The 16,472-nt window shown below is 45.3% G+C and overlaps 2 protein-coding genes across 5 annotated transcripts in view; one reads left to right on the plus strand and one right to left on the minus strand.

Moving 5' to 3' along the window:
• BBOF1 (basal body orientation factor 1) overlaps nucleotides 1-11,457 on the minus strand; it is a 42,271-nt gene extending 30,814 nt beyond the window's left edge. For both annotated transcript variants that reach the window (XM_070416752.1, XM_070416743.1), the window contains exons 1-2: nucleotides 11,302-11,457; nucleotides 3,331-3,559 (exon numbers count right to left, since the gene is read on the minus strand). In XM_070416752.1, the coding sequence (XP_070272853.1) occupies nucleotides 3,331-3,559; nucleotides 11,302-11,360 (288 nt within the window). In that variant the 5' untranslated portion in view covers nucleotides 11,361-11,457. The remainder of the gene's footprint in view (nucleotides 1-3,330; nucleotides 3,560-11,301) is intronic.
• A 97-nt stretch (nucleotides 11,458-11,554) lies between these two features.
• Nucleotides 11,555-16,472, plus strand: part of LOC139011288 (ectonucleoside triphosphate diphosphohydrolase 5) — a 74,975-nt gene continuing 70,057 nt past the window's right edge. Inside the window, exon 1 of one of the 3 annotated variants that reach the window (XM_070416783.1) lies at nucleotides 11,555-11,613. The gene's annotated coding sequence lies outside the window, so the exon portion shown is untranslated. The remainder of the gene's footprint in view (nucleotides 11,614-16,472) is intronic. The other 2 variants (XM_070416808.1, XM_070416766.1) reach the window with 2 other exon arrangements.

Genomic DNA, 16,472 nt, shown 5'->3' on the forward strand with positions numbered 1-16,472 from the left:
ATATTTATTGAACTTACAGACAGTCTGTCTACTACCTGTTTGCCATGTTCTACTGAGGGCAAGATGTGTATCTACAATTGAATAAAAAGTGGCTAAGGCCAGGTTTCAGTGTGGCTCCCCAAGAAAGGGGTCTCCATCTGGCCCCCCATGCCTTCTAAATTCATATTTCTTGTATAGTACTTTCATTAGTACTTCGGCCCCTCCTTCAGATTCTGAACCCTAGCCTTGCAGGTAGCGGCATGTGACTAAAAATTCGTATTTCTTAATCCCTTCACCTTTGTCATGTAGTCCCCCAAACCCCCTCCCCTCTGGCAACCATCAGTCTGTTCTCTGTATTTATAAGTCTGTTTCTATTTTGTTCAGTTATTTTGCTCTTTAGATTCCATATATAAGTGAAATCATATGGAATTTATTTTTCTGTCTGACTTATTTCACTTAGTATAATATAATGGGTAACTTTTTAAAAATATATATTTTATTGATTTTTTACAGAGAGGAAGGGAGAGGGATAGTGAGTTAGAAACATCGATGAGAGAGAAACATCGATCAGCTGCCTCCTGCACACCCCCTACTGGGGATGTGCCCGCAACCAAGGTACATGCCCTTGACCGGAATCCAACCTGGGACCCTTCAGTCCGCAGGCCAATGCTCTATCTACTAAGCCAAACCGGTGAGGGCTATGGGTAACTTTTTAGGAGAAAAATTTCAAGATGAGTACAAAGAGTTCTCATACACTCTTCACCCAATTTTGCCACATTTACTTTCCCTCAGTATACATAGATCTATCTAAATATACAGAGAGAGCTATCTAAATATATAATTATATAGGTATAGATATACAGATATTGTTTTTTTGGACCATGCGAGAATGTTGAAAACATGATGATCCTTTTCTCCTAATTATGTATTTCCTAATTTAAAAATGCACTTTTTAAGAAGCATAGTATAATTATCAAAATTGGGAAATTTAACATTGATATAATCTATAATCGAAATTAAATTTTATCACCACTTGTCCCATTAATGTCCTTCATTGCAACTTTTCTTTTTCCAGTCCAGGATATAACTCTTGATTATGTATTATATTTAGTTGTCATGTATCCTAGCCTCTTTTACTCTGGAAAAGTTCCTCAATCTTTGTCTTTTATGACTCAACATTTTTGAAGGTTACTGGCCAGAGTTAGGGTTGTCTGATGTTTCTTCATGAGTAGATTTAAGTTATGCATTTTTGGAAGGCATACACTGCCAAAGCAATGGTGTATCCTTCCTAGTGCATCACATCATGAGGTGATTGATGTCAACTTTAATCAATTAGTTAAGATTGTGTCTGCCAGGTTTCTCCATTTAAAAGTTAGAATCTCTCTCCTAATTTTTTTTGGGGGGAGGCAACCAAAATTTTTGGTGGCCTTGTTTCGACAACGCTTACAAAAAAAAAAAAAGTATGTTTTTTTTTTTGTAATTGTTAAGTAATTTGTGGGAAGGTATTTTGAGATTATGCAAATAATCTATCAAACTATCACCCACTCGTTTTAGCATCCACTGATCATTTCTGACTGAATCAATTATTACTGTGATGCCAAATGGTGACCATTCTAACTCCATCATTACTCCTTGGAAATTTAATAATTTACTACATTCTACTATAAGGAAAAGCTTTCTCTTCTCCGTCATTTATAATGTATTTATTTATTAGTAGTATGTGCTCATGGACTTACTCTTTTCAATGAGTTTTAATTTATTAATAATTATTTATTTTGATTTTCCCAGATTTGGCCTTTTGGAGCCCCTTTCAACTAGTTCCTGTGTCCTCTAATTATTTTTACTTTTTTTTCCCTTACTAATATTTTTTCCTTTTTATTGAATGTATTGGGGTGATACAGGTTAACAAAATTATACAGGTTCAGGTGCCCAATTCCACAGCACATCATCTGTACTGTGTGTTCACCATCCCAAATTAATATTTTTTACTTACTCTCTGGCACAATAAGATATTCCAGACTCATCTTTTACTTTCCCTGCCCCACTCTTGGAATTAGTCATTTCTCCAAGGATGCTGGTTTTAGTAGGGAACCTAAGTAGTTTTTTAAACTAAAAACTCCTTGATTTGGTTATGCAATCAGAGGATCCAGAAGTGAAATACTGTTGTAAACAATATCTTAGATTAATTTAAGAAAAACCTACAAATTCTAAAAAATAGAGATAGTCCTATACCATGTAGGATGGGTGTGAAATGTTATTTATTTTGTGATTGATTGAACAAAGCATTAAAAACAAAAACCCATTTTTAAGGAAAATTTCCAAATTTTGTTCAAGATATAATTTTTAAAACATTTTCTTTTTTAATTCTTATTGATAGACTTGTGAGATAGAAAGACAGAGAGAGAGGAAACAGCGGGGAGAGAGAGAGAAACATTGATTCATTGGTCCATTTATTTATGCATTCATTATTCTTTGGTTAATTCTTGTATGTACCCTGACTGTGGATAGAACATACAAACTTGGCATATTGGGACGATTCTCTAACCAATTGAGCTGCCCAGCCAGGAAAGAACATTTTATTTTTAATCCTATATAATGAAAGCCTAGGTGATGTCACACCCTGGTGCAACACCCTTGAGTGATGCCCTCGCTCGATGCCCTCACAAGATGGCCACCGCAAAAATGGCTTCCAAAAAGATGGCCGCCACAAGATGGCCACGTGCACAGCAGAGGTGGGGTCTGGCAGCCACTCCATGTGGTAAGGCCTGGGGGTCCCACGGCTCCACGCGGCACGGAGTAGGCCAGTCCTGAAATCTCCATTGCCTCGTGCAGAGGAGGTGGGTCAGGTAGTTGTGGGTGATCGAGCCAGCAGGGGAGGGCAGTTGGGGATGATCGGGCCGTCAGTGAGCAGTTAGAGGGCAATCAGGCTGGCATGCAGGTGAGGGGTTAGGAGGCAGTGGTTCCGGAGTGTGAGAGGGATGCACGAATTTTGTGCACCAGGCCTCTAGTATTTCTATAATTAACATGAAATAAGACTAAAACAGTTTAAGTAAAGTTTAAGAAAATAATATATTTCTATGATATAGAAGAATGAGTAAAACAATATAGGAGAGCTAGCTAACCCGGATATTTTGAACCTGTTTTACTTCTTTGCAAAATAATTTCTTTGGTTTTAATGAACATCCATAATTGTGAAAAATTATACATTTGCTACAGATAGATGTAGGCCTTTGATATTTGGAGGCAGATGAAAATAAAAAAATATAAGTGATACTGATAAAGGCAGATCAATATCAATTAGTTAATGCAGGCCACAAAGTTTCTATGTAATGAGGATTTCTACCCACCTACCATATTATCTTTCTCCTGGTCCTGCTTCTTCAGGTAGCTTAATACGGACATTGTGTCTTTCTCCATTTTATACTGCTGTTTCCTTAAGTCCTCATTAGTTTTTGCAAGTCTCAGGGAATTATCACGATACTCAATCCTAGAGAGCTCTGTGATTTCCAGCCTGGCCTGCCAAAGGGAGGCATTGGCCTTGGCTCTTTCCACTGCAGTTTCCTCAGTTTTTGTTGACTTCCTACATGGGAAGAGGGCATTGACAACATATAACTAATTATTCTCCACTACATTTCTCTATTATTGTTTTATTTGATATTGCCTGGCACATATGATCAAGCATTATTAGATGAATTAGTTAATAATAAATACATATTTACTTGACAAGGGAGTTATCTTAGTAGGTGCCTCTTCCTGGAAGAGGAAAGCTTTGGAGCATAACTCCAAAGGACTAGAAAAACAAAGAGGAAAGGTATAATAAATTAAATTTTTTTTTTTTAAATATATTTTATTGATTTTATACAGAGAGGAAGGGAGAGAGATAGAGAGTCAGAAACATCGATGAGAGAGAAACATCGACCAGCTGCCTCCTGCACATCTCCTACTGGGGATGTGCCCGCAACCCAGGTACATGCCCTTGACCGGAATCGAACCTGGGACCCTTCAGTCCGCAGGCCGACGCTCTATCCACTGAGCCAAACCGGCTTTGGCTAATAAATTAAATTTACTTCATAAAGCTTTCACATCTTTTCACTTACTTATTTGATTCTCTCATATTTGAACTGTCTTTTATTCCGACTTGCTCAGTCTTAGACCCTGGCTCTCTCTACTACAAATCCATTACCTTAGTTCCTCTTCACCATGAAGATACATTCATAATGTAAATGTAACTTTAAGTCCATATTTCTGTAATCTTCCACCTATCCCAATCCCAATTTTCTTTTTGTTCTAGGGTATTTTGTGTGTTTTGTTTGTTTCTTGGCTAGGCCTTGGACAAATATTCAAGTCACTTGAGCAAGTACTAGTATGTTAAATATTTTATCTGCTAGTTCCACAATGCATCAGGCTTCAAGGATGCCTGACAAACAAACCATAATCATTTGTACAGAGGTAAAGTGGAACTCCTATCTAATAAAATAGTAATATGCAAATTGACCATCTCTCCCACATATAAGATGGCCGCCTCCATGTGGTCAAATATGGCCACCTCCATGTGGACACAAGGTGGCTGGCAGGGGAGGGCAGTTGTGGGCGATCAGGCCAGCAGGGGAGGTTCAGTTGGGAGGGACCAGGCCTGAAAGGGAGGGCAGTTGGGGGCGATCAGGCCTGCAGGGGAAGGGAGTTAGGGGTGACCTAGGCCTGAAGGGGAGGACAGTTGGGGGGAACAAGGCCTGCAGAGGAGAGCAGTTGGGGGGACCAAGCCTGCAGAGGAGGGTGGTTGGGGGTGACCAGACCTGCAGGGAGGACAGTAGGGGGGGAACAGGCCTGCAGGGGAGGGCAGTTAGGGGTGACCAGGCTGGCAGGGGAGGGCAGTTAGAGGCAACCAGGCTGGCCAGGGAGGGCAGTTAGGGGTGACTAGGCCAGAAGGGGAGGGCAGTTGGGGACAACCAGGCCAGCAGGGGAGGGCAGTTAGGGGCAATCAGACCGGCAGGTGAGTAATTAGGCGTCGGCTGGGTATATCCTATATAATAAAAGGCTAATATGCAAATCAAATGGCAGAACCACCAGTTGCTATGATGCACACTGACCACCAGAGGGCAGACACTCAATGCAGGTGCTGCCCCCTGGTGGCCAGTGTGCTCCCACAGCGGGAGTGCTGGTCAGCTCACCAATGGGTGCCAGACACCGGCTCACAGCTGGCAAGTGCAGCTGTGGCAGCACAAGCCTCTCCTGCCTCCTGGGCAGGGCTACTGAGCAGTGGTGGCGGCAGGTGCAGTGGGACCGGGAATGCCATAGGGAGTAGAGAACAGTGCAAGCATCTAGCAAATTGTTGGGGAAGGAAAATAAAATTTAAGTAGCTAAGAGTTCTGGCCTGAACTCTCAACCTTTGTATTAGTGAACATGCATCCTAATATATAAAAACCCAGGGTTTGAAAAAACCAAAGGCTCGACCGACTGGAAGTCAGTCCTGCAGTCAGTGCTGGGTTGCCGTGGCTGCGGATCAGGCTCGGAGAGAGGCCTGGAGAGGCAGGGTCTGATCTGCAGCCTCCATGGAAACTGTTGATCAGCTGTTGCCTCTTTCTCTCAGGCTTCGCCAGCAGTCACGCCTCTGTTTCTTTCCGGTCCTCTGCAGGGGCTGCTGATCAGCCCCACCTCTCTGATTAGGCCCAGAGATAGGCCCGAAGATACTGACTATCATAGAAATTGACCAATCAGAATCATCTCTGCATGAAGTGCGAGGAGCCAATGGCTGCCTAGGAGGTGGAGCTTTTGACGCTAACTGGCATAGAAACCGACCAATCAGAACCTAATCTGGGTGAACTGAGAAGGCAGAACTGATGGTGGGGGCTGAGGAGGGTTTTTAAGGGCAACAGCTGTTTGGTGTAAGGTGAAAGAAAGCAGTTTAATTTTTTAATGAACAGTTTGGCAGTATAGTACATATCAGTCTGGCTATCAGTCCAGATATAGGGATTATGTATTTTTGTCTGCCAAGAGCATCTCCTCCTGCAGAAAAGGCTTTACCCCACCCCCCATTTAAGCAATCCTATCTTATATAATCTATCTATACTAATAAAAGGGTAATATGCTAATTAGACCAGGTCAACCGGCCATCTTCCGGACATCTGACTTCCTTCTGGACAAAGCCCTGGTGGTGGGGGCCGAGGCAGAGAAGGCAGTTGGAGGCAAGATCAAGCCGGCAGGGGAGGGCCATTGGGGGTGAGATCAGGCAGGCAGGGGATGGCAGTTGGGGGTGATCAGGCAGGCAGAGGCAGTTGGGGGCAAGATCATGCCAACAGGGGAGAGCAGTTGGGGGCATGATCATGCCAGCAGGGGAGGGCAGTTAGGGACAATCAGGCAGGCAGGCATAGGCAGTTAGGGGCGATCAGGCCCGCATGCAGAGAGATTAGAGGTGATCAGGCAGGCAGGCAGAGGGGTTAGGGGCAATCAGGCAGGCAGGCAAAGTGGTTAGGGGTGATCAGGCAGACAGGTGAGCGGTTAGGAGCCAGCGGTCCCGGAATGCAAGAGGGATGTCCAACTGCCGGTTTAGGCCCGATCCCACAGGACATCCCCCGAGGGGTCCCCGATTGGAGAGTGTGCAGGCTGGGCTGAGGGAAACCCTCCCTCCCAGTGCACGAATTTCATGCACCAGGCCACTAGTATTTAGATAATAAAGACTTCACCTGTATTTGAATTCTAAATATTTTCATACATAAGTATGTGTGGACACTTCTATACTGTCACCCTCCATCCCCACCAACTTTTGGTTCTTGATCCCTTTTCAGTCCCACTCTCACCTTTTATTCTCTACAAATTATGGCCAGCTTCATCTCCAACCCCCATCCTGTTATAGCTATTGAACTCCTTTTCCAGCATGATTTAGACAATAGTGACAGACTGTCTTGTTACAGTCATCAAACTGCTCCCTGAAGGTATCAAGTCTAACTTGCTCTGAGTTGATGAAAGAAATCAGATAGGATTTCTCATAAAAGGATCACTAATACTGACTGTAAAAACAAAGCAAGGTTTCTCAAACTATGAGTCATGGAAAATCCAAGAAATAAGAGATCTGTTACCCTCAATGTTCCTCTTTTTTTTTCAATCCTCACTGGAGGATATGTTTATTGATTTTAGAGAGAGAGAGAAACATTGATGTGAGAGACGAACCTCATCAGTTGCCTTCTGTATGTGCCATGAATGGGGATCAAATCACCAACCTAGGTATGTGTTCTGACCAGGAATCGAACCCAAAATCTTTTTGGTGTACATGGTGACACTCCAATCAACTGAACCACCTGGCAAGGGCTCAGTGTTCTTCATTGTTGATATGTGTACTGTAGATGCATGGTCAAAAATGGAAAACATATGCTAGTGAGTTCCAAGAATGTGATAAGCCCTTGGCACTTTTTATTTTTTTAATTAAATCTTTATTGTTCAGATTATTACAGTTGTTCCTCTTTTTTTCCCCCATAGCTCCCCTCCACCCCATTCCCAACACACCCTCTGCCCTTACCCCCGCCACCCACTGTTCTCATCCATAGGTGTACAATTTTTGTCCAGTCTCTTCCCACGCCCCCCAATAGTCAGTCCACACCCTTTCTATGCCCCCAATCCTATTATATTCACCAGTTTATTCTGTTCATCAGATTATTTATTCACTTGATTTTTAGATTCACTTGTTGATAGATGTGTATTTGTTGTTCATAATTTGTATCTGTACCTTTTTCTTCTTCTTCCACTTCTTAAAGGATACCTTTCAGCATTTCATATAATACTGGTTTGGTGGTGATGAACTCCTTTAGCTTTTTCTTATCTGTGAAGCTCTTTATCTGACCTTCAATTCTGAATGATAGCTTTGCTGGATAAAGTAATCTTGGTTGTAGGTTCTTGGTATTCACCACTTTGAATATTTCTTGCCACTCCCTTCTGGCCTGCAAAGTTTCTGTTGAGAAATCAGCTGACAGTTGTATGGGTACTCCCTTGTAGGTAACTGACTGTCTTTCTCTTGCTGCTTCTAAGATTCTCTCTTTGTCTTTTGCTCTTGGCATTTTAATTATGATGTGTCTTGGTGTGGTCCTCTTTGGATTCCTTTTGTTTGGGGTTCTCTGCGCTTCCTGGACTTGGAAGTCTATTTCTTTCACCAGGTAGGGGAAGTTTTCTGTCATTATTTCTTCAAATAGGTTTTCAATATCTTGCTCTCTCTCTTCTTCTGGCACCCCTTTAATTCGAATGTTGGTACACTTGAAGCTGTCCCAGAGGCTCCTTACACTATCTTCATATTTTTGGATTCTTTTTTCATTTTGCTTTTCCGGTTGGGTGTTTTTTGCTTCTTCGTATTTCAGATCTTTGACTTGATTCTTGCGATCCTCTAGTCTGCTGTTGGAACTCTGCATAATATCCTTTATTCAGTCAGTGTATGCTTAATTTCTAGTTGGTCCTTTTTCATATCCTCAAGGGTCTCATTAGATTTCTTGAGGGTCTCACTAAATTTATCGGTGGTTTCTAGAAAATTCTTGAAAAACCTTAAAAGTGTGGTTTTGAACTCTATATCCAGTAGTTTGCTTTCCTCCATTTCTGTCATTTGTGTCCTGTTTCTTTGTCTCCGCATTTTTTATGCTTCCCTGTGTTGATGGAGTGGCTTTCAGTGTTAGGTGTCCTACAGGGCCCAGTGGCTCAGCCTCCCCAATTACCTGAGGTGGACACGCTTGGTGCACCCCTTTGTGGGCTTTGTGCACAGTCTTGTTGTAGTTAAGTCTTGATTGTTGTAGGTATCACTGGGAGGAATTGACTTCCAGGCCAATTGGCTGTGAGAATCAGCTGTGGTTATGGTGCTAGAACTTCTGAGCTGGAGACACTCTTCTGGGGCAAGACTTGCTTCAGTGGGGCTTTGGTGCTCACTGAGTCTGCCCCCTGAGTGTGTCCCTTATGGATCTGAGGAGTTGTAATCTGGATGGTCCCACTCTGACCACTGGGTACACTGGCTCCTGGATCTCTAAGGAGATGCTAATCTAGCCTCTGCCTGAGGCTACTCAGCAGGAGCTATGGAGAGATTCCTCTTTTTTGTTTGGGGTTTGGAGGTGCCCAGATGAGGCCCAGCTGTGAAGCAATGCAAGCTGCTGTGGGGCCTTGGACCTTCTTTTGGACGTTCTGGGTCTCTCTGATTCAGCTCCAGTTTGTTAGGTAATTTTCAGGTTGCAAAGGGCCAGACCTTTCATATGCAAAAGCCTCTGTGCATAGCTTGGGTGGGGCAGGGTCTCAGGGGATCAACAGGGCAGAGCAAACAGCTATGGCTGCTTCTCAGTCCCGCCCTAAGAGGTCCCGGGTTTCAGTGTCACGGTAATCACTGCAAGCACCTCTGAGAGAAAGCTGCCCTCAAGTTCTGCCCACTGCCAGACAGTCCAGTTTCTCCCCGTATGAGTCTGGGTCCCCAGAGACTCACCTAGAACTGGAGTTCAGTGCAGTCAGGAGCTTGAGACTCCCTCCCGATTGAAAAAGACAACCGCGTCCTCAGCTGCCAGCCCTTTCCATGTGCACCATGTCCTCAGTTGCCAGCCCTTTCGGCGTGCGCCTCCGCACCTCCTCTGAGTCTCAGTGCATTTCTCTCTCCTTCTAGTTGTAGAATTTCCACTCAGCCAGCCTTCCTGTGGTTCTGGATGATTGTGTGAGGTAGCAATTTCCGGTGTTTACCTATGCCGCCATCTTGGTTTCTCCCGCCCTTGGCACTTTTTAAAAGTGCTAGACTAACTATGCAGTTATGTGGGTTTTTTTTTAAAAGTCACACTGTAGAAGAGTACTTATATTAATAAATGGGGAAAGTTACAAATAAGTATGTACACTAGGCTATCATTTCCAAAAGATAATAGAATATCCCCAAATAATAGTAGTGGTTATATTTGGATGATGAATTACAGGTGATTTTTATATTCTATTTTGACTTTCCATGTTTCCTAAACTTTCTGTACTGAGCATTTATTACTCTCTTAAACAAGTAACTTCACAAACTTTACAAGTTTGGGGTTTCTCTTATAGTCCCATATATAGTATTGTTGGACACCATGTATGACTCCAATGTGTCTAGGAACTACCAGGGCCACCTAATAGGTTAAGTGACAATTAGCAGCAGCTCCAAACCTGGAAAGGATTAGTGCTACAGTTAGTTCTGATCATTTTGGAGAAATCTGAACAATTAGCCAATTTGGTCAAATCCTTTACTCTTTCCTTTGAACCAAAAGGAATCCCTAGAAGACCCAAGGAACTGCTTCAATCATTGAGAGATCCTTGAGATGTTCAAGATCATCTCAACGACACAGTAGAGAGATCTCAGACTAGGATCAAGAAAGAATGAACCCAGAGCACAGTTCTTGTGGAATAAACATCTAAGTTGAAGCATACACAGGCAGATACCTTAATTTATTTATTGAACAAATAATAAGCATCTGCTGTGTGCCAGGCTCTCTGCTAGGTGCCGGAGATATGGTGAATAATGCTCAGTGCCTATTGTAGAGAAGTTTATAGTCTTGAGCAGGGTTTCCCAACCCTGGCGCTGTGGCCATTCTGAGCTAAATGATTCTTTGGGGTGGGGGGTGAGGGGGTTGTCCGGTGCATTGCAGGATGTAAAACAGCATCTCTACTCATCTCTAAATGCCAATAGCACACATTCCCAGATGTGACAATCAAAAATGTCTCCAGGGATATTGCCAAATGTGCCCTGGAAGGCAAAATCGCCCTGGGTTAAGAACCACTCAACTAGAGTACTGCTGTGTAATGATGAAAATGTTAGATGTCTGGGCTGTCCAATACAGTTACCGCTAGCAACATGTGCCCACTGAGGTTATGAAATGTGGCTAGTACAATTGAGGATCTGAATTGTTAATTTAATTTTAATGCAGCCACACATGACCAGTGACTACCCTATTGGACAGCGCTGGTCTAGAGGACCTCCAATATCCCAATAAATGTTATCCTGGCTTTCACTTCTCGTGTCAGACCTCTTCCTCCTCCTTCTCAGCTCTTTGTTCCTCCACAAGCACCTATTTCATTCGGTCTATTTTTTGGGAACCTGTCTGCCTCCACCGTTAATGCATTACACATAGGTAGGGGCTGTGTCTAAATGACGTCAGGGTCCCAAATCTCATCCTAGTGGCTAAGCTGAAGCAGTCAAGTCGGGCATGCATTTGGGAATCTCTGAACAATGGGAACTGTCCTCAGAATCCGGCAGAGCGAGAGAAAAGTCCAGGAGAGCGGGCGGCCAGGTGCCAGTCAGCCAACCCCTGCGGCCCCCGGGCCCCAATCCCGGGAGAGGACCCCAGCGTGGGTTCTCCTTACTTCTTAAGAAGCTTGTCTTTGTCTTTGTTCTTGCCTTTCCTCTTGCCCCTACCCGGCATCTTGGCTTCTCCAAGGGCGGGCTGTCTCGGCGGTTTCGCCGCCGCCGCCCAGCCCGGGTTCGGTCTCTAAGGAACCAGCACGCCCCGCCGGTAACTTTCCGCGCCAGCCGTTGCGAGTGCCCGCGAGCGCATGCGCCCTGACGTGACTCCCACGCCGCCGCGCGGCGGGCGCCCAGTCAGCGGGCCGGGCGCGGAGGGCGGGGCGGAGATCGCGCCGAGGGCGGCGGGCGGCCGCGCCGGGGCGGCGCGCGCGGTGAGTGTGCGAGTGGCGGAGGGACCGGACCCTGTCCCGGGGCCGGGCGGGGAGACAGGGGAAGGCTAGCCCCAGCCCGCGGCGCGACGCAGGTCCTGGGGCCGGGCGTCTCCGGCGGCGCGAGGTCGGGGCGCCGTCGCCTCGGGAGTGTTGCTACCGAACGGGTCCGCCCGCCCCGCCAGTGTTGCAGCGTTCCGCGCCCCTGCGTCGCATCCTCCGCGCTCCTCACGCCCAGCCTGCGTGTCCGCGGCCGCCAGACTATCGTCCCTGCTCCGCCGCGGCCTCTCCCGAGCGTGCCCCGACCCGTTTGGTTTCCTTCTTCCTCTCCAGGCTTCTAACGCTTGCTACTTCTATAGCAGTGGTTCTCAGCCTTCTGGCCCTTTCAATACAGTTCCTCATGTTGTGACCCAACCATAAAATTATTTTCGTTGCTACTTCATAACTGTAATGTTGCTACTGTTATGAGTCGTAATGGAAATATCTGATATGCAGGATGGTCTTAGGCGACCCCTGTGAAAGGGTCGTTCGACCGCCAAAGGGGTTGTGACCCACAGGTTGAGAACCGCTGAAGGGATGGCGCACGTAGCGGGCTTCCGGGGGCGACACCTGTTTTTGCGAGGCGGTGGAGGACTTTGAGGAGACGGTGGTTGGCCAGAGGCTGGCAGCCTGGCCGGGCAGCGCCCGCGGGCCTCCGGGAGCCGGGCGAGGAAGCCAGTGCTGCCACCTGGAGGCCGCGCGGCCTCGCGGAGAGCCCTGGCGTTGGGTCCTCGGCCCATTCGGTCCTGTCCGGCGGGATGCCTCCTTGCTGGTGTCTCCTGAGGCCACAGCCCCTGTTCCTGTAGTTGCATGAAGTCGCGAGCTCTCGCCGCGCCCCCTCTTTAGCACCCCGCGGAAAGGAGTACAGCTGATCAAAAAGTACTCCTAAGCATTGTTCTTTTCCGGGGAGGAGCTCTGGGACTAAGCCTCGTTCATGCGAGCGCGTGAGTCATTAGGCAGAGAGGGAATTCTGGGCGCCGGGACAGGGGTCAGGAAACTTGTGCTTGAAGCTCAGCTGTGCGACGTCCCCCATTTCAAATTGAATTTGGAATTTCTTTTAAAAACGTCATTGTGCATCGTCCCTCGCCATTTCCCTGGGGAAAACGTAATGACCGACACCCTTTCCAGAGGCCTTTGACCTCTGGTGCGCTCCCACACCCCCTTTTTTATTCACTTACTTAGTTTCAGTTTCTGAATTCTGTGGTCGGAGGGAACATGCTGATTTGTTAATGAGCACTTTTTAGACATACCATCTGCTAGCACCATCGTGGCTTACTCTATTTTTGGCGCATTGTCCCCTCTTTTGTATGTCACACTCCAGTGGGTCCATGGTGGAATCCAAGGGGTTTCCTCTTGGTATGGAATCTATAAAGTTATGATTCATTTCGTATGTCTAAGGTTCTGAAAGTGTACTCTTGATAACCTGCAGAAAAGTGGAGGGCATCTTCTAACAGGCTATATTTGGAATGCATTCTAAAAATTAGTAACTCGCCGAAACCGGTTTGGCTCAGTGGATAGAGCGTCGGCCTGCGGACTGAAAGGTCCCAGGTTCGATTCCGGTCAAGGGCATGTACCTGGGTTGCGGGCACATCCCCAGTAGGAGATGTGCAGGAGGTGGCTGATCAATGTTTCTCTCTCATCGATGTTTCTCTCTCATCGATGTTTCTAACTCTCTATCTCTCTCCCTTCCTCTCTGTAAAAAATCAATAAAATATATTTTTTAAAAAAAAATTAGTAACTCTAATATGAAATTCAGTTCAAAACTTTTGTTTTTTATTCATAAGTTTACAGACTCGTTTATAAACATGAAAATTTGATTGTAATATGATTATTTCTTAATATGAGCACAGTAGTTTCTACTTGTCTTTGATAGTATGTACTTTATAGTTATTTTATCATACAGCATATTTTTATTGACTATTAGGTTGAGTTTATAGTTAGAACCATTGAGATATGAATATGACTAAGAGAAATGTCCAGATTCATAGTGTAGTAGAGGTAGTTCTAGAATATAGTCTTCTGAACTTCCACATTCTCTGCCAAAAAACTTGATGTTATTATTCAGTCTTCCTGTTAGTAAGATATATCTGATGGTACAAATAGTAGAGTAGGAAGTTGCAGGTTAGCAATTCATCTGGTAGCATTTCCTTCCTTAATTTCTGGTAGTTTTACTATGAAATGTCAGGGTTGTTTTGCCGAATAAACCTGCCTTGTTTCATTGTTTAGAATGCTAGGTTTTTATTATTTTTAAAAATATATTTTATTGATTCTTTACAGAGAGGAAGGGAGAGGGATAGAGAGTTAGAAACATCGATGAGAGAGAAACATCGATCAGCTGCCTCCTGCACACCCCCTACTGGGGATGTGCCTGCAACCAAGGTACATGCCCTTGACCAGAATTGAACCTGGGACCCTTCAGTCCAAAGGCCAGGCCAACGCTCTATCCACTGAGCCAAACCGGTTAGGGCAAGAATGCTAGGCTTTTTAAAACTTGGAATAAGCCAAGTGCTTTGTTGACTTGGTTTTGTAATTCTTTTTTTGCCTAGTTTGTGGTTTTTCTTCATAAGAATTTACTTTACTATTCAGATTCATAACTTCCATATACATTGCCTATAATCTTTGTAAGAATAATTGCATCAGAAAATATATAGCTTAAGAAGAAACACACACAAAAAAGTGAATAAATATTCACTTTTCTACACTCTGCCGCCTGCTGCCAATGCCCGCCACCAATGCCCGCCATGTTCCGCGTGCATCCCCTGGTCGTTAGCACAGGTCATAGTGACCAGTTGTTTGGTTGTTCAGTTGTTCCGCTGTTCCGTCAATTTGAAAATTAGGGTTTTATATAATATAGATAATATTCCATCATACCTACGTGTATATTATTTTGTTTACACTCATTTTGTTTATGATGAATAATACTTGGTTTGTTTTCATGTCTGGCTGTTGTGAATAATGCTGCAGTGAACAATGGCATAGAAATATCTGTAAATCCCTGTTTTCAATTCTTGTGAATATGTACTTAAGACTGGGATTGACTTGGTCCCTTTTAACCATATACTCATACATGTAATAGTAAGTGGCTGTTCTTGATTACACTTGGAAAACACATCTGGTATTTGAGTTCTTCATAGGCAGAAAGTGCATAAGTAGACTTTGTATACTTTATGGATTAGCTCCTTAGTCACTTCCCTTCCATACATTTACACAGAAATGTACACTAGCTTTTGGAGTCTGACTTTCCTTCTTTTGCTGTTGCTGATTTTATAAACCAGTGACTTTGTAAGAGTGACTGCAGTTGAAGTTTAAATAAGAAGAAAGTGGTGCAAGAGGAGAAGGAGCCCAGGAGTACTAGCCTACAAGTCAGGAGATAAGCTTGGTGATCTGGTTTCCAAAGCCTGAACCAAAGATTCAAAACAAATGTAGAAAGAGATAATTGCATCAAAAATAGGCATATTGATGAGAGATAAGAGACTACTTTGCTCTTGTGAGTGTCCATGTCTATTTTCAGTAGGTTGAAAAAGTAACACATTAATTAAAGGAAACAAAGGGAAGGGAAAGGAAAAATTTGTAAGTCACCTATATAAAGTAATACCCGACTTCATAGGTCAGATTATTGCAAATTATGCTTTCTTATTTCAACCTGAGAGTTTATAATAATAAAAAGGGATCTATGAGCCACTAAAAGAGCTGTCAAAGTCCACAATCCTTATTCTGTTGGAGAGGTTCTTATTTGCATAAACTAACACAAAAGTCTTATAAATATGGTTCTCTCACATCCCATAAAAGATTTTTAAAAATTAGATGATGGGGAGAACCAAGATGGCGGCGTAGGGAGCGGACCTGTGTGTGCTGCTCTCTCACAGCATCATTGAAACTATCAACTATGAAGTAAACAACCGCCACTCAGAACCATGGGGAAGTTGGCCCAGTGGGAGATCTACAACTGGAGGAAAAGAAAGAAGCGCAGTGAGACTGAGTGGGAGCTACGGAGGCACCAAAACCAGAGGTACGCAGTCACACGCCACTCGGGCTGCAAATGGATTCTCGGTTTTTTACGAACCCTCGAACCCTCTGGGCTTGCTCGGGGCGGGTCTCTGAGGCCCCAGATCCCACAGGGAGAGGCGGCCACGGCCTTGCAGTGGTCGGAGAGCGAGGGAAGCTCTGACACACGGCTGCTCGCCGGCACCGAGGGACAAGAAGTCCTGGTGTCCCGGGGAGGCGAGGGGCGCGGAGACGCCGCCATCGCTATTTCCTCCACGCTGGCGACTCCCTGTGACCCCGCCCTACCCTCAGGGCTGTGCCAGAGGCACAAGAGGGAATGACTGTGCTTTTACAAACTCTCAAATCCACTGAGCTGGTTCGGGCGGGTCTCTGAGGCCCCAGGCCCCAAGGCAAGAGACGGCCCGGCCTTCCAGCGGTCAGAAAGCGAGGGAGGCTCTGGCGCTCGGCTGCTCGCCGGCACTGGGGGACGCAAAGTCCTGGTGTCGTGGATAGGCAAGGGGCCGCTGAGTCTCCGCCCCGGCGACTCCCTGTGACCCCGCCCTACGCAATTTACATTCCCATCTGGGCTGTGCCAGACTCACAAGTAGAAACGCCTTTGCTTCTACAAACTTTCAAATCCACTGAGCTGGTTCAGGCGGGATCATGAGGCACCAGACCCTACGGGGAGAGGCAGCACGGCCTTGCAGCCATCAGAAAGCGAGGGAGACTCTGTTGCACAGCTGCTCGCCAGCACTGGGGGACACAAAGCCCTGGCAGAGATTCAAGGGGCCGCGGAGACTCAGCCAGTGCTATTTGCTCCGCCATGGCGACTCCCTGAG

Source organism: Myotis yumanensis, unplaced genomic scaffold (genome assembly GCF_028538775.1).
Source record: "Myotis yumanensis isolate MYYU_CA2020_CCGP unplaced genomic scaffold, mMyoYum1.0.hap1 SCAF_1, whole genome shotgun sequence".
NCBI lineage: Eukaryota > Metazoa > Chordata > Mammalia > Chiroptera > Vespertilionidae > Myotis > Myotis yumanensis.